Source organism: Vombatus ursinus, unplaced genomic scaffold (genome assembly GCF_900497805.2).
Source record: "Vombatus ursinus unplaced genomic scaffold, bare-nosed wombat genome assembly UNPS02015106.1, whole genome shotgun sequence".
In the NCBI taxonomy this organism is placed as follows: Eukaryota; Metazoa; Chordata; class Mammalia; order Diprotodontia; family Vombatidae; genus Vombatus; species Vombatus ursinus.
In genome coordinates this window covers 346,736-365,584 of record NW_020954884.1, presented here as the reverse complement: position 1 = coordinate 365,584, position 18,849 = coordinate 346,736, and the positions used below count along the sequence as shown (strand labels likewise).

General features: G+C 36.8%; 1 protein-coding gene across 8 annotated transcripts in view; it reads right to left on the bottom strand.

Annotated features, from left to right (window-relative positions):
• Positions 1-4,687: 4,687 nt before the first annotated feature.
• Positions 4,688-18,849, bottom strand: part of NADK2 (NAD kinase 2, mitochondrial) — a 62,640-nt gene continuing 48,478 nt past the window's right edge. For 7 of the 8 annotated variants that reach the window (XM_027846277.1, XM_027846278.1, XM_027846280.1 and 4 more), the window contains 4 exons: positions 12,734-12,789; positions 12,596-12,649; positions 8,676-8,799; positions 4,688-6,021 (listed from right to left, as the gene is read on the bottom strand). In XM_027846277.1, the coding sequence (XP_027702078.1) occupies positions 5,883-6,021; positions 8,676-8,799; positions 12,596-12,649; positions 12,734-12,789 (373 nt within the window). In that variant the 3' untranslated portion in view covers positions 4,688-5,882. The remainder of the gene's footprint in view (positions 6,022-8,675; positions 8,800-12,595; positions 12,650-12,733; positions 12,790-18,849) is intronic. The other variant, XM_027846279.1, reaches the window with a different exon arrangement.

Genomic DNA, 18,849 nt, shown 5'->3' with positions numbered 1-18,849 from the left:
AGGATACCCCTGCAATTACCCAAATATAGCTATCATCTCATTTTTCCCCAGAATGAATATCCTTTTTCTTCAGTTCCCCTTCATATGGCATGGCTTCCAGTTAGTCAATAAGCATTTACTAAGTGCTTACTGTGGTCCGGGCACAGATAAGGGGTGTGTGAAGGTAGATAAAATCTTGTGGAGAGGAGTCAGCAGTGGAGTCTGGAAATAAATGTCCTCTTACCATCCTGGCTGCCCTCCAGGACAAGCTCATCTTGTCAGTGTGCTTCCTGATATATGGCACCTGGAACTGAATCCAGTACTCCAGATGTTCTTTGACCAGAATGTAAGAAAGAAAGCCGTCACCTCTCATTTAGCACTGATTCTCGATGCCCTAGAAAAAACACACTAGCTTTTTTTGGCTGCCATGTCACAATGCTGACTTATTTTGAGCTTATGGTCTACAAAAACTCCCAGATTCTTCCCTATCAACTGTTGTTTGGGCATTCCACCCCCATCCTTGTGTAGTAAACTTTTGCATAATTTTAATTTATGTCTATTACTTTTCATCTTAATAAATTCAGTCTATTGATAAGCTATATCAAGATTTTTTTTTTATCTTAAATGTTTTCCATTTAAACCATCCTACATAACCTCATTTCACACTCTGACAAGCCTGTCATGGACATCTTCAAATCACAGACAAAAGAAAAAAACCACACACTAGGGTCAGGGGCAGATTCCTGGGGCATTATAAGAGACCTTCAAGTTCACATTAACCCATTAATTTATCACTCTGCTTTTGATCTTTGAACCAGTCTAAATTCACTTAATATATATGATTTAGCTTGCATCTCCATCTCATTCATAAAGATACTTAAGACTGTCAAATTATGCTGAAATCCAAGCTAGAGATTCTATTCTTCCTCTGATTCAAGGTAGTTTAGTCACTATTTCCTTTTATATGTCTAGGCCTTTGTGTATACTTTGCCCTTTCCCCAGCCCCACACTCACCCAGTCATCCTTTAGATAATAACCAACTTTGAAGGTCTGTTTAAATCCTTTCAGCCATTCCTAAGGATCCTTATCTCTATCCTCATCCTTATCTGCTGCATTCAGCACTGTTTGCCATTCTCTCCCTCCTGGATATATGTATATATATTTTTTGGTGAGGCAATTAGGGTTAAGTGACTTGCCCAGGGTCACGCAGCTAGTGTCAAGTGTCTGAGGCTGGATTCGAACTCAGGTCCTCCTGACTCCACTGCGCCACCTAGCTGCTCCAGTTTTTCTAATTCCTGACACAGGTCCTCCTCTTACCTAACTGTTCCCCAGTCTTGTGTTGGTTCATCATCCATTATGCCTCCTATGGGTTATTTCCCAAGACTCCTGGATCCTCTTAGTGACTTCATCGGCTCCTTTGGGTTTAATTCTCTATATACAGGTAACTCAGATCTATAGCCAAGGCCAGTTTCTCCTGAGTGTTAGTCCTGCATTATCAATTGTCTATTTGATGTCTCAGAGATATCTCAAATTTAGTATGTTCAAATTCAAACTCATTATCTTTTCCCAAGAATCCACTTGTCCCTTTCTGATTTCTGTGAAAGCCATCCCCCATCATTCTTCCAATCTCTCAAATCTGTAACCTTAGGGTTATTATCCTCCTTACCTCACGTATCCATCAGGTGCTAAATCTTGCCATTTCTACCTCCACAGTATCTCTTCTTTCTCCCTGGTCATACAGCTGTCGCCTTACTTCATTTAGGCCCTCCACATCTCTCACTTCAGCTATGGCAACAATCTATTTTTTTTCTCCCTGATTCAAATCTTTCCCAACTTCAATCCATCCTCTACACGATGTGACTACTCTATGCATTAAACTTCAGTGGCTCCCTGATGGTTCTCAGATAAATACAAATTTCTTCAACTTTTCAAGCCCTTCACAAATGGGTCCTTTTCTTACTTTCCAGTCTGCTTACCACACTGCTCCCCTACAAAAAATCTACCGTCAGTCATACTGGCCTTTCTGTGCCTCACAAATAATACTCCACCTCCTGTCCCCTTGCCTTTGTAACTAGATGGCCCTCATAATTGGAATTAAGTCGCTCTTCACCTCCATCTCATAGAATTCCTCTCTTCTTTTTAAGATAGTTCAAGCACCATCTTCCACTCCCAGGACACTGTGTTGACACCAAAATGATTGGCACCGTTACATTGTTCAAATCAGAAACAATAAGATCTTCATCAGGAAACATTACTGATGATGTATTACCATCTGTTTTGCACACTTAGGACAGTGGGAATTTTCTATCTGACATGCAGCTGAAACCTTAGGTCATTTACACCCCATCAGAATGTGAGTGCCTTGAGAACAATGGCTGTAGCTATGTTTTCATCTGTATCTACAGGGCTTAGTACAGTGCTTTGGGATATACTGTTTAATACATGCTTTTCCCATTCATTCATTCTTCCTTCCCTTCTTAGAATGTCAGCTCATTGAAAGTGAAAATTTTTATTTTAATATGTATATCCCTAGTCCCTTTCACATAGTAGGGACTTAAAACAAGTGCCTGGTTGAATTCTTGTTCACTCCAGCTAGTAATAATCTCTCCCTCCTTTGAATGCCTATCGCACTTACATACTACCTTATGCTATATTCACTTGTTTAGATAATTTATGGCCCTAATTCCTACAGTGTGATCTAACTTAAAAGCAGAAGACAATCTTCCTTAAGTCCCACATGAAATTATCACATCATAGACTGCTTTTGTAGTTTGCAAATCAACTATCACAAGTGTGCAATAAAAGCTAAACGGAAATGGTCAGTTCTCAAAAGCATTATTGTGAAAAGTGGGTAAAGATCCATCAATATTAAGACTTTTAGAATGTTTCTTTCTGATGATGAAAGGTTGCCTACTTTGGCTTAATATTAAAAATAATTTCATTCCTTGGTCACACACACCAGCCCAGAAGAATGAGATAAAGTGGATAATCTACATGCTGATAAGTATAATACATATTTTCAAAGTTGGGCTGCCTACGTGTCAGAAAAATCAAAATAATTTTTTTTTACAAAGAACTTACTTTTCAAACAAGATGCTCTGGGTAAGAGATTTTATGAAATAAATGAGGCTAGTAACAAGAATAAAAAGGCTTGGGTTAATTTTATCCAAATGTAGCCATCAATGTTAAAAACTGGTGATGAGAAATCTATTTGAAACATAAAAATTATGAAAATACTTAGGCAAATACTGTATCATTTTGTATTTAATACACACTCAATTACCAACACTCCATAGTCTTTTTTTTTCCCCCCATAAAAGCAAAGGATGTCAAGTTTCAGTTTGGCAAAAACATGTGCCAAGACTGAGAGTTTCTGTACTGGTAGAATGAGTCAATATGTGATTATTCGCTGTGTCATATTAAAAGCAAAAGACATAATTCACTGCCCTTAAGGAGCTTACACTCTAATGGTATGAAAAAAGTGACAACTTCTGAGATCATGTCATTACTTTTCAAAATATCAAATCAATATGTAAGAAAGTATGTCATGAACATTTTTTCCTAAGTTTTATTTTTCAAGTATGGAGTCAGAACTTAAGCATTTGCTAAACCATCATAAAATGATGATAAAAAGATCTTTAAGGAAAATGTTCATCATTCTCCCTAATATCCTTTTATTAGTGTCAGTAAAAATGTCCATTTGATCTTTCAGCCAGTTACCTGTTTATGAAGATGTATTTTTAAAAGCTGTTTTGCCTTGTCTTCCTTAAAACAGTTAAAAAAAAAGTCCTCTCACTTTACAGAACCCTAGTTCTATATATCTATATTTATATATGTATGTGTACAAATACACATATACATACATATGCATATATATGTATGCATATACACAAATATATGGGCTCACTTTTTCCTGTTCTTTTAGTTGTTGCATTCGTTAATTACTGTAAAATCAGCAGAAGGAACCCAATATTAATATGTAGCACTTTGAACAAAAATTACCATTAGATGGGGTGCCTGCACTTAGGGAAGAGCCATATTCCTAAGATCACTAACATGATACCCTTATATACTGGCACAGTAGAATGCATGATTAAAGTAATATGAATTTAAATTTTACATTCCTGTTCAACAGATGACAAAAATAGTAATAAATTTAATTATTTTAAAAGTTGTATACATTATTTGGTCACCAAGATATTTCAGAGTGAAGAAATGTTTACATGGTAGAACCATTAATTTCTATTTGAGCAAAGTGCTTGCTTCAAAATTTTAAAAATAACTAACAAAATCAACAGAAAACTAAAGGCTTGAACTCATTCTTAAACAAATCAGGTCTAAAATAGTGTTTTTCTTAGATGAAAAATAATAGTAAAATAAAATTGACATTATCTATCTAATACAGACAATGCTATCTTAATTTCATCATTCTCATTATGTTACATAGTGCACTCCCTCTGAAGACTTATAAGTAGTTTGCAACTTGGTGAGAAAAAGCAACATGATAAATTCATTATATTGCATGGCAAAACATTTTAGTTCACTTATGTATTTAATTATTGTTCTTATCATTCACAAATTATTTTACTTCTTATCACTACAAAAAAGTTTTCAATGAAACTTTTCACATGAATATAGTGTATAAGCAGTAGTGGGAGTATTGGGAGAAAATTACAAGGCAACTTGCTAATGAGATGGAAACTAAAGAGATTTTCTTGTATTTTTATTCACAAATTTTCATCTAATTCATAATGTAAGAAAAAAAGCAGTCATAACATACACATCAATGCAGCTAGGGAAGCTTGCAGTAAATCAGATGAAAACTCTAGAAAATAATAAAACTATAACCAAGGCATTCAAAATAGAATGAACACAAATATTTCATTAATTTTTATGTTGACTTTCTTTCAGATACTGTACTCAACCAGTAGATTCAAACAGTAAATGGTTTTTCTTAAGGTTAAAGTAAATTCAGATTATGCAGATATAACTTCATTTTATTATCACATCATCATGGAATTGTAGAACTGAAAGGAACCTTAGAGATTACCTACTCCAATGATCACATATTTAAAAGTCTTTGATTCAGTATCAAGACAATTTTTGAGCAGTTAGAAAGTTTATAATAGCAGCATGATTTTCTCCAGATAAATGCATTTCAACCACAAGTGAACAGCATGACCTGAATCAAGATGTAAGTGAAAGGGTTCTTGTAAAGTTTTTAAAAGATGAGAGGAAATGTGGGACAGAAAAGGAAAAAGGCTTAAATTTCACATTGGCCTTAAATCACTGAAGATAAAAAAAATAAGGCATTATCATCACCATGTTCTGAAATTATAAAATTCTTAAAAGTACATATAAAAAACCTATTTCAAACAGGTCAGTGTCAGGATTTATAAAAATTATCTATAATCATCATCAGAACAATAAATCTTAACATTCAAGTTGTTTCTCTGTAAAAAAAAAATGTTCATGAGTGGTAAGTATGTTTGGTTTGAACAATCCTCGAATACTATTGGAGGGAGTGGGGATAAGGATAGAGGTGAAGGGACCCTATTATAGTTAATTTAATATACATTTAATCTTTTCTTTGAACCTACCTCTTTAAATTTAAAGGTACTATCACTTAAAAACATCTGTAGGTTATACAGCTGGCACCAATTCTAAGATCTCCATGTGATTTTAGTCCATCCATTTTCTTAGGCAATACTTTTTCTCAAGCTTTCTCAACCACAGAGGTTCTCTCAAGATCTCCCAAATTTCAGAGTTGGCTGTGTATCCAAATTTTAAGGAACAGTCATCAACAATTTTTTAAAATGCAGTGCTATGACATGCAGTCTGTCTCTGCAATTAAAATATTTTTCTTGGGGTGATCAGAATTTATTGTCCAGTGAGTAAGTCCTTCATTGCTCTAGTAGCACAGTTCGAAGTGCATCATCTCTATTGATCATTATTGAAGCTATTGCTCCATCATTAAACTCAAAAGAAGTTCCTCCATCTATAACCATACAGGCATCCCAACAACGAGAACGAACACAAACCCTGCAAATTAAAGAAGAAACACATTATTGTTAACATTAGGAATAATTTCCCACAAAATAGTAAGTAAATGAAAAACCCTAGCATTTGAGCAGTTTGGTCATCTTTGAAATATTAAGAAGTCCATGTGGATCAAATATAATTATAACTTTGCTAACCTCAAACCTCCAAATTAATTTTTCAAGGTATATAAATTTGGATGAACTCACCAAGTTCACAGTATGTTTGGTGGATATGTTTTATTAATGAATGAATAAAACTTAAGATACTTGCAAAAGTAAAATGAGTTTTCATGAAAAAGAATCAGTATCTTAAAGAATACTGCATTGTTCATGCTTACTGATAGCAACATCATGAGTTTAAAATATACCCTACCAAAATTAACTCACAAATGACTACAATGAATTGTAAATGAAAATGTTTTTATTGACCTGAAAACCTGTACATATAAGGAAAACTTACAAAGTCTAAACAGAAGTTTAAAGCTAAACTTTTCTCAATAAGGAAATGGTGAGAGGCAATGTGGTGTAGCAGACCACAGTCAGGAACATGTAAATTAAATTCCTATCTCGGGGGCAGCAAGGTGACACAGTGGATAAAGCTCTGGCCTTGGGGTCAGGAGGACCTAAGTTCAAATTCGACCTCAGACACTGACACTTCCTACCTGTATGACCCTGGGCAAGTCACTTAACCCCAACTGCCTCACCAGAAAGCAAAAAAAAAATTCCTATCTCTGACACATAGTGGCTATGTGGCCTTGAGCAAGGAACTTAACCTCTCAATGTTAAATGTCGCACTTAAGAATATTATTTGTAGAACAGTAGCTGGTCTGTATTATTACGGAATTTCTTCACAGACAAACATAGGAAATTAACTAAAAAAGCATGACTTTTGGGGAGGAGGGAACAGCCAAAAGTAAAACACTTTTGAGAAGGGACAGGGTGAAAGGAGAGAGAGAGAGAACAGAATATACAAGGGGCAGGGAGGAATAGGATGGAGGGAAGTACAGTTAGGAATAGTAACTGTGAAAAAAATTTGAAGCAAGTTTCTCTGATAAAGGCCTAATGTCTCAAACATACAGAGAACTGAGTAAATTTTATAAAAATTAGAGCCATTCTCCAATTGATAAATGATCAAAAGATATGATCAGTTTTCAGATGAAGTAATCAAAGCTATTTATAGCCATATTAACTCACTACTGATTGGAGAAGTGCAAATTAAAACAATTCTAAGACATGACCTCATACCTATTACATTGGCTAATAGGACAGAAAATAAAATGACAAATGTTGGAGGGATGTAGGAAAAAATGAAATGTATTAATGCACTATTGGTGGAGTTGTGAACTGATTCAACCATTGTGTAGAGCAATTTGGTACTTTGCCCGAAGGACTATAAAACCATGGATATCCTTTGACCTAGTAATACCACCACTAGGTCTGTATTCCAAGAGATAAAAAACAAAAAGGAAAAGGACCAATATGTACAAAAATATTTATAGTAGTTCTTTTCTGGGAGCAAAGAATTAGAAATTGAGGGAATGCCCATCAACTGGGGAAATGGCTGAACAAATTATGGTATGTGATTATGATGAAATACTATTGTATTATTAGAAATGAGCAGAATGCTCTCAAAAGACCTGGACTTACATATGATGCAAAGTGAAATGTACTGTGTACAGAGTAACAGCAATATTGTAAGATGATCAGCTGTGAATGACTTAGTATTCTCAGCAATACAACAATCCAACTCTGAAAGACTTAAGATGAAAGATGCTATCTATCCCCAGACAAAGAACTGATGGTATCTGAATACAGATTGAAGCATATTTTTTAAAAACTTTATTTTTCTTGAGGTTTTTCTGCCTATATTTTCTTTCACAATGACTATTATGGAAATGTGTTGCATGACTACCCATGTATAACCCATATCAAATTGCTTGACTTCTCAATGAAGGGGTGGAGATGGAGGAAGGGAGAGAATCTGGAACTCAAAAGCTTTAAAAATGAATGTTAAAATTGTTTTTACATGTAACTGGGGAAAAATAAAATACTAACTAAATTAAATTGAAAAGAAAAGCATGACTTGTCAAATAGTTGAAATTTTCTTTTAACTAAGGCTTCCTTTTTCCAATCTGAGAAAGCTAAGGCAGAAATCACAGTTTCTAAAACAAGGCACTAATTTCTCTTTTGAACTCTAAAATAAATTTATAAGAAACGTCAAGTTATTTTTACTACTGTTGTCCAATGAGAGAAACGCTGAAATCACTGAATTCAATTACTTTAATCTACTTTAAGTAGAATTAAATTTCTGTAAGAAGTAAGGTATTACCTTCTATTCAAATTTTTCTCAATATATTGATCTGTTTTTACCTTCCCATTACCTTGTTAGATTAACAAAACAAAACCAGAACTACCCAAGTGAAAGACCCAACATCTCCAAATAACATATAAACCAGAAAGTTTCTTTGACACATCTACCGGTTCAGAATAGGATTGAACGGAGTATCATTAAAGCCAATCTCTTACTACCACATTTGTTCAATAGGTTGTTTTTCCACTATGTTAACTACAGATGAGTGAATTTAATGAAAAGCAATTCACATTAGTACTTAAAAGGGAACAAAACAGTCACTAGCGAAACCTTACAAAACTTACTTTGAAGAGAAACAACGCTGACGACTACTTGAGAATATGCGATTTGCTATAGGTTCTCGAATGCTGAAAAGCATCTTTGGCTCTTCCGGACTATACAATAAAGATTCATTATACTCATTTGTTACTGAAAACAGATAAATAAAAGTAAGCATAATAAGTTTCAATAATATATAAAAAATACAGTAGCTCTTTTTATAGTAGCTAAAAATTAAGGGGATGTCCTTGTATTGGGGAATAACTAAACAAATTGTGGTATAAGAATATAACGAGATTATTGTAATATAAAAAATAATGGAATGAACAATTTCAAAGAAAACTGAAAAGATCTTTATGAACTGATACAGAGCAAAGTGAACATAACTATGGGAAAAATTTACACAATGATAAAAATACAGAGCATTTCAAAATGCTGTCCAGACACCCTTTGAGGTCCATGAGTTCAAATTTATTTTTATAATAATAGGATATTTTAAGTTCTAATATGGTAAATACTGGTAGACAGAACCCACACAAACAAATGTTCTTTGGGAGGTATCCAATAATTTTTCCCCCAACACAAAATAGACTTTTAATTACTCTGGATCTCAAGTTCCCAAAGTGGGGATTCCCCTGGGGTGGGGGGTGGTGGTGAAATGTGCTAGAACAATCCAGGAGCACAGTAATAGCCTCGAGTGCAACTGGGGGGGGGGGCACTGAATAAAGACAAGGGTTAACCTAACCAAACCCCAGGGGGGGTGGCTGAGTAATTATTTTTGAAAGGGGGGTGGTAAGCCAAATAAGTTTGGGAACCTCTACTCTGGATGAATGCTACATTTCAAAAGGTGCATCCCCTGGGGAAGTCATTTGGAAGGTGGTAACTGCTGGCAGTAACCCCCTCAATGCATGTATCTTCCCCTCATTTTTTCCAATAGCCATCTTTCTGGTCTCTTATAATCTCATTAGGTACTGAAGACACTCATTGTTTTCCATCAAGTTGCCCGGCTTTTCTGCCAGCTGCAGGGCCAGGTTCTGTCGGGCTATGGGCTCTGTGCAGTGCATCATCATTGTCTGTGCTGGCTAGTCTAAGAAGCCATAAACTCCTCACTGATGATCATTTTGCTGATTATGGAGTGAACAGTGGGCAGATCCAACTGGAACATTTCAGACACTATGTCCATGCTAATAGAGTTGTAGACACCGCTATAGGGGAAAAGACAGGTATGCAGTGACTCTTCCTGGATCTTTCTAACCAGCATAGTATGGGCTTTGTTGGCCTCAGGGAACAAATCCCAGACTTTCTTTTTCATCTTCTCATTAATGATTAAGCTGTGACCAACTCTTCTAGTCACCCAACTTCACTGCTTTAGAAGCTTGTACTATATGTTCCCTCATTTTTATCTCAGTGGACCGAGTAAGGGCTGCTGCTCACCCACCCACAGCTGGTGGTGGAACTGTTTGCTGACCATATGCCTCCAGGCTTCTCTTTCATGGGCTACTATATATGAGATGTGCAGAAGCATGGCAGATACCAAATAGACACATTCAAGCAGCTCCAGGTTGATAGACAAGTAGAGGGAAACTTGGCATCAATACTCCACCTTCTCCTGCTCCTGGTTTCTGCCCTGCCCCACCAGCTCCTCAGCATGACCACCAGACTGAAATATCCAGAAGGGCAATGTGTGCATCCTTGGTTAAGCCCTGGCAGAAAACACAGATACCCAACAGCACCATGGTTAGATAAAGGATCTGCACAAGCAGATCTGAGGGCTGAATTTTGTCCTGTGGGTGGTTACTAGCGAGAATGAAGCACATGTTGGTAGATGTGGCAGAGGACTGCACAAGTCCGAATTCAGTCTAATCTTTGGTATATATGTACTTGCACACCTGAATCCTCCCTCTAATTTTCAGCCTGTTCTTACTCTGACTTTGAGGACCCTTCATGGAAGCCAGCTGCCAGTGATGGGTCTTGCTGTCAAACTTGCAGTAGGTATGGAGCACACGATGAAGTAGATATGGCAGATCTTAGTCATTCCTTTTTTCTGCAGTTAGCACTGAACATGGTCAATGATGGCACAGACAGGGGCCTCATCCTTGAGATGCTCCACCTATTCTTGGGAATGAGGATTTGTGTTCGGCATGATCTTGGTAACCAGAGTCGGGATACAACTTCAACCACAAAATGGCTGCTCAAAGTTAGATAGGTTCTTATTTTCTCCCAGGATTTTCTATCCAACAAAGATGTGAGGATTTGCAAACAAGAAGTCTATCAAGTCACTGATGCAATCTAAGCACTTCTGCCACATCTCTGGCTTCATGTATGTGGGCATGTTAAAAGTTGTAGTTATAGAGGCAAGTAATGATATTGAATTTGATCTTAATCACTCCTTCCTGTAGATTATTTTCTGCGGAGATTTGAACCATCAGTGGCAGCAGCTCAATCTGGGCTCCCAAACCAGTTCCTTTCTTCTAAGAGCTCATTCAACTTCTTGACTACCATTGCATGGGTAATCACTATTCCCCTGGCTAACATTTTAGGCTTGACAAGTGGTGTCCCTCCTCAAACCCTCTCTCAATCCTCACCTTCAATATCCTCCTCCTCATCTAGGTACTTGGATGTCCGAGTCATGCTTTTTCTTGGCTTTGTTCTATCACTTCTTTTCTGCAGTCTTTTTAACTGTGGTGCTCTTTTCTAAGGAATCTGGAAACCAACAAAGTATCTTTTCCATCATCCTCCTGAATCAGAGTCCGAGGAAAGGGAATCTGAACCCCAGTCTTTATCATCATCCAAATTGTTTTCTTCATCCTCCATCTTCTTGAGGAGCGTGCGACTTCTCTGAATGGTGCCTCAGACTTCTTCAGAAAATTTGTCACACTGAGATCATCCTCATCATCTGAAGGGGAAGAATTTTTTGAATCCTCATTTTTCTAAGCATCCTCATCCACAGACTGCTCAGGGTTCCGCTTATAGTTGGTGATCTGGACTTTGTAATCCTGATTATATTTACAAATCTTCTGATGCAAGGTGCTCAGAGCCTTTACATTACTCCTGTTCATCTTCTTTCCCTCCATGTGCTCCCACAGCTCACTGAGATAGTCCTCCAGATCAGCTAGGATGTGGATGTATAATTAGGGGACATCCTCTTTGTCCACAATGCTCATGGCCTTTCTAAGTGCCTTTCCCAGGAACTCAAATCCCTCAAGACATTTAGTGACATCCTGAATTTTCAGGGCATTCCAGATGGTCCAGATAAGATTGGTTAGCTCCTCCAACATTCTGTCTTTGGCACTTTGACTTAGTATTCTCATCCTCACTCAGTGCAATGGCTATTTGCTGTAGCTGCCCTCTATGGGGCTCTTGTACAGAAGTCACAAATCGCTATCCAGGGTGACGACATGTCGGTGGGCACTCAGGAGGCTGCATGCCAGGAAGGATGTGGACACGGACCAGATGAGGCACCAGAGCACTCTTTAATAGTTTTAAGAGTGCAAAGGAGTTCTGAGGCCAGAAAGTTTGAGAACTGCTGTGTAAAAAAACTTTGAAAGACTTTAGGACAATGATAAACCACAAAGAATGAATATGAAACGTCACTTATCTCCTGACAGAATGGTCATGAACTTAAAATACAGAAAGAGGCATATTTTCAGACATAGCTAATATAGGGACTTTATTTTTTATTTTTTTTTTGTTTTTTTTAATGTGCACAATGGAGAAGGGAAGGCTGTAATGGGAGGGGACAAGGTGAAAGGGATTGAGGAAGGGGTGGGAAAACTGAAATGTCCATTAATGAAAAAAGTACACACATTGAAGGATCCATGATTTCACTCAAGTGACCAGTACATGTTATAGTGTTGACATTCCTGGCTACTAAGTATAGTATTATTTAGAACCAACATCAGCCAAACTAATTAAGTTATAATGATTGTCATTATTTTTCACTAACCTTTCTCAACTAATTCCTTATTCAATGGAAGATCCAGGTTTGCTTGCTGTTTAGCTATTAGAAGAGGAAAAGCACTGGAATTAAATAAAATTCTTTCTAAAAATACAATTGGCAAAAAGTAGTCACTGTGGTACTTACCAATCTTTAAAACATCTTCTACAGCTTGTGTTGCGACCCTGTTAATATTATATGACCTAGAAACAAAAATTATATTTTTCTTGCTTTACTGTAAGTACATGAGTTTTAGAAACATCTAGATTTTTCTATACCTAGTTAATTCTCTTAGCAGTAAGAAATACAAGAGAGGATTTTTGATATCTAGCCAAGACTGAAATGCATACTTGTGCATAAATATAATAACCAACTCACTACAACCAACTAAATAACCAGCTAATAACCAACTCACAACAACCAACTAAATACAATAATGAAGTTTAAGGTAAAAACTAAAGTCCTAAATATAAACTTCACTTTATCACCAACATCTTAATAACAGATTCAGATTCCAGAACTTCTCCTGAGAGAACACTCACATGGCAATTCTGAGGAGTCAGAATACTGGAATGGTTCATAAATGTTCAAAAACTAAAGGCTAAACAATGTTTTTCTTTCTTTTGTTTTTTTTTTTCTTTTTGGCTAGGCAACGGGGTTAAACAACTTGCCCAGGGTCATACAGCTAGTAAATGTCAAATGTCTGAGATCAGATTTGACTCAGGTCCTCCTGACTCCAGGGTCAGTGCTCTATGCACTGTGCCACCTAGTTGCCCCACAGATTCCTAATCTTAAGAAGAGATTTAAGTCCTATTATTATTAGGAGATACTAACTGGCTAGACTATTCTTAAGTAATGTAGATATATTATGTAGTGCTGTAGAGTAGAGTCTCTTTCTTTGACTTTGTGTAATGAGTTTTATATCAAGTTAAATACTATTTCCCAAAATACAGCAATGTGTTAAATCATGGTATGACACACCAAATTATTTATTATAAAGCATTTTATTATACCTTGTGTAGATTATTTTGCTATTTAGCTTTGAGAAATCATTTAAAATTCTGTCCTTTTCCTTGTATCATAATTATTTAAAGAAAAACATTGTTGGGGGATAGAGCACTGGCCCTGGAGTCTAGAAGACCTGAGTTCAAATCTGGCCTCAGATTTGTGTGACCCCGGGCAAGCCACTTAACCCTGATTGCCTCCCCCCCAAAAAAAGTCTGTGAACTTTTTTTTTAATTGATAATTTTATTTCAAGATAATTAGTTCCTCTGCAATCCTTCATGTTTTATTTTATGCATTTAAACATATTATTCTGGGAGGAGGCCCAAAGAACCCTCCTTAAACAATTTAAGAAAAGCAGCCTATCATTACAAGTTCTAATGCTCTAGCCCTTCTACCAAAACCTTGTTAAAAAAAAAAGTCAGAGAACTGAGATAGCTGAGAACTTTAAATAACAATGCAGATATGTGATATAGGCATGTGGCAGGTTTTAGAGTGGTTCCAGGAATACCAGAATGGGGGGAGGAGTTGTTGTTCTGTCATGTCCAACTCTTAGTGACCCCATGGACCATAGCACACCAGGCCATTCTATCCTCCACTATCTCTCAAAGTCTGTCCTTAATGTTCATTGTTTCCATGACAATATCTATCCATCTCATCTTCTATCACCCCATTTTCCTTTCGCCTTCAATCAGCCTTTTCCAGTGAGTCTTGTCTTCTCATTATGAGGCTAAAGTATTTAAGCTGCAGCTTCAGTATTTGACCTTCTAGTGAAGAGCCAGAATTAATTTCTTTAAGCATTGACTGGTTTGATCTCCTTGCAGTCCAAGGACTCTCAAAAATCTTCTCCAGCACCACAATTCAAAACTGTCCATTCTGTGGAGCTCAGCTTTCCTTACAGTCTCACAGCCATGCATTACTACTGAAAAAACCACAGTTTTGATTATAGACCTCTGTCAATAAGGTGATGGCTCTGCTTTTTAGGATGCTATCCAGATTTGCCATAGCTTTCCTTCCAGGGAGCAAACATCTTTTAATTTCATGGCTACAGTTGCCATCTGAAGTTATCTCTGAGCCCAAGAATATAAAATCTGACATTGCTTCCATTTCTTATCCCTCTATTTGCCAGGAAATGACGGGACCAGTTGCCAAGATCTTAGTTTTGTTTTTTTTTTTTTTTAAGCTTCAAGATAGTTTTTATACTCTCCTCTTTCACAATCATCAAGAGGCTTCTAAATTCCTCGTCACTTATTGCCATCAGAGTGGTATCATCTGCATATCTAAGATTGCTATTTCTCCCAGCAACTTTAATTCTGGCTGATTCATCCACCCTGGCATTTCACATGATGTACTCTGCATGTAAGTTAAATAAATAAGGGGACAATACATAGCCTTGTCCTACTCCTTTTCCGATCTTAAACCAATCAGCTTTTCCATGTTTGGTTCTAACTGTTGTTTCTCAGCCCACAAACAGGTTCCTCAGGAAACAAGTAAGATGATCCGTACTCCCATCTCCTTGTGGACTTGCCACATTTTGTTGTGGTCCATGCAGTCAAAGGCTTTAGTGTAATCAAGGAAACAGGAGTAGATGTTTTTCTGGAACTCCCTTGCTTTCTCCATAATCCAACACATGTTGGCAATTTGGTCTCTAGTTCCTCTGCCTCTTTGAAAACCAGCCTGCTCTTTTGGTAATTCTCAATTCACATATTGCTGAAGCCAAGCTTGCAGAATCTTAAACATAACCTTGCTGGTGTGTGAAATGAGTGCAATTAACCTGCAATTCCTTGACATTCCAGGAGTACCTGAACTTTAGCAACTTCTGGATTCTAATTCATTAGAAAGCTACAAAGCCAGCCCAACTGACAGAATCATAGAATTTCAGAGTTGGAAGGGATCTAAGTAGCCATATAATCCAATCTAATTCAACTCAAACCCCAAAGAAATTCTGACTATAATTACCTGATAAGTGGTCATCCAATTTCTGCTTTAAAACCGCAAAAGGAAACCATCACCTTTCAAAGCAGCCCTTTTCTACTTCTCAACAGCTTTTACTGTGAGGAAATAATTTTGCCTCTTCTACCCATTACTCCTACTTCTGCACTCTGGGCAGAAACAAAAGTCTAATCAACCCTCTTCCTGATAAAGGCCATTCAAATACTTGCGAATAGCTACCATGATTCCTCTGGGTCTTCATTCCCAATTTCTTCAACAAATCCTAATGTCATGAACTCAAAGCTCTTCACTTTTGAATAGTCTCTGACTTATCAATGTCCACCCAGAACTGAACAGAATACTCTATATATGGTCTAATCGGGACAGAGCATAGAGAGATTGTTGTTGTTCAGTCATTTCAGCTGTGTCTGACTCTTTGTGACCCCATTTGAGGTTTTCTTGGCAAAGATATTGGACTGGTTTGCCATTTCCTTCTCCAGCTCATTTGGCAAATGGCAGGGTCACATGGCTAGTAAGCGTTTGAAGCTGGATTTGAACTCAGGTCTTCCTGACTCCAGGCCTGGCGCTCTTTCCACTGTACCACCTAGCTGCTTCCTCACCACATGGACTATCACTCCCTTATTCCTGAAAGCTGTCTCTCTAAATGCACTTCAAGATCACATGAGCTTTTCTGACTACCATATCACACTGGTGACTCATATATTGAGCTTGCAGTCCACCAAACCCCAGATCTTTTTCAAACTTCTATCTAATTATGTCTTCCCCATCATGAGTTTGTGAAACTGTTTGGGTTTTTTTTTTTAAAGTCCAAGTATAAGATCTTGCTTTTATCCCTACTGAAATTCATCTTATCACATTCAAACCAATGCACTTGCCTAATGGTGTTTACTTTTAAAATACAACAAAACTTCATTTAAAAATTAAAAAAAAAAAAACATTCTTAGTTTAGGGCTTTCCTTACAAAAACAGGCAGCAGTCAGGATTTGGCCCATGGATAGTTTGTCCGTCCCTGCTCTAAGCATGTTAAGATCTTTTTGGATCCTGGCAATGTCATTCAGTGTTAGCTACTTCTCCCAGTTTTGTGTCATCTGAAAATGTGATAAACATGACAGTTTAACATTTATCCAGGTTACTGCTCAAAAAAAAAAAAAAAATTAAACACAACAAGCACAGATTCCTGGGGCACAACACTGGAGACCTCCTGACTACTGACATTCAACATTAACAACTACTCTAGCATCTAATAACCTTCCAACCACTTCCAAATTCAAATATCCATGTTACCTAGAGTGTATTTCTCCATATTTTCCACAAGAACTTTGAGATATTTTGACAAAATCTAGGTAAACCAAATACACAGCATTCACCTGATCTATCAGTTTAGTAACATTATTAACAAAAGAAATAAAGTAATTCTGGTACGACCTATTTTTAAAACTTATCTTTGTATTGGCATCTTGTATTTTTATATCACTTGTATTTCCCAATATTTCCCTTTCCCTTCCAATTCTAAAAGGGCCATCTCTTCTAACAAGAGGGGGGGGGGGGCAAAAGCCCCTGCTCAGCAAAACTAATCAACACATCAACCAAGATTACAATTACATACAATGTTCACTCACTTCTAACAAAAAGGCAGAGAGGTATATTCTCATATATCTTTCTGGAAGCCAGTCTTGGTCATTATAACCATAGAATTTCATTTCAGTTTTCTGTCATTATTCTTTCCATTGACTCTGTTGTTATTTGCATATATTGTTTTCCTGGTACTGCCTTGATTCACTTTGTAAAACTTCACAAGTCTTCCTATACTTTTCTATATTCTTCATATTCAATATTTTTTTTCAGAGCTGTCATATTCCCTTACAGTCTTGCTCATCAGCCAATTGGTAGGCATCTATCTACTTTGTTGCTACTATACAAAGTACCATAACCCTTGGACTCTCTATGCCACCCAGGCTGGAAGTGGAACAGTCACTCACAGGTCTGTCCCCACTGCTGATCAGCACAGAAGCTTTGCTTGACCTGCTCTGTGATCTAAGCTAGTTCACTCATCCTTAGGGCAACCTAGTAGTTGCCTACTCCTATGGGCTCACTATGTTAGCGTAGAACTTAGTATAAATATCCAATTGGCTTTAACCCTACTGCAGCTCAGAATTTCCAAGCTCCAAGGCCCCACCAGCCTCAACCTTCCCAGTAGTACAGAACATAAGTATGAATCACCACACTTAGCACGATAAAATATTCTTGATGATCATAGCCGGGCTCTCAGAAATCACCACTTCTTTTCCAGTACACTTATTAACCATCTCTTTAATGACCTCTTCTGGAATCTTTATCTTTCTTCAAGATTCAGTTCAGGTCCCATCCACCTCCTCTGTCTCTATGAAATTTTCCCATAGCAGAAACTCTCATTTTTAGCTTTCTCTAACTATTCCAATTAGTTTTATTTACTTACCTGTCTATATGTTATATTCTCTCAGCAGAAAATAAAGTCTGTGAAGACAAGTACCATTTCATTTTTTGTTTTTCTATCTCCAACATCTAGCAAAGAGCCTTGTATATTATAGACGATTAATAAATATTTGCTGCATTAAAGTTAGAAATACAACCATTTGCACCATTTTACAACTCTCACCTAAACCTAAAACAGATATGCCTAAAATACAACTAAACAAGAAGAAAGTAACTTCAGATTCTCACTGTTGGTAATAAAAATTTGTATTTCAATTAGTATTTGTATTTTGTACATGAAAATATTTATATTTCCTCATGCTTACTTTGGTTTAATAGGAAAGAATCTTGAAGCAATGAATATGACATACATTAGTCTTTTAACTTGTATCACGAAGTTTACAAAACGGCAACTTCTATTCGTCAGCTCCTAAGTCTTCTCCCATTTCTCTGAAACTCTTAATTCTCTTTCTTATGGTACAATCACATACCACAATTTATTTAATTATTCTCCAGTTGTTGGATACCTACTTGGTTTTCAAGTCTTTCATTCCACAAAAAGTGCTGCTATGAATATTTTTACATATATGGAATCTTTCTGTCTTTGAGTTTCTTATGCTTTATTATGCTACTACTCTATGCAAGAGGCATTTCTGAAGGATTTACATAAGTCAAATTTATGTTAATAAAATAAAATATACAAGAAAGACATCCTGCTACAAATCATCTGAAGACCAGTCTCCCCCCAGCCCAATTTATTTTTTGTGCCATCCTTTATTAAGCTCCAACTATGTGCCAGGCATTGTACTAGGGGTTGGGGGTAAAAAGATAAAAATTAAATAGTCTGGCCTCAAGAA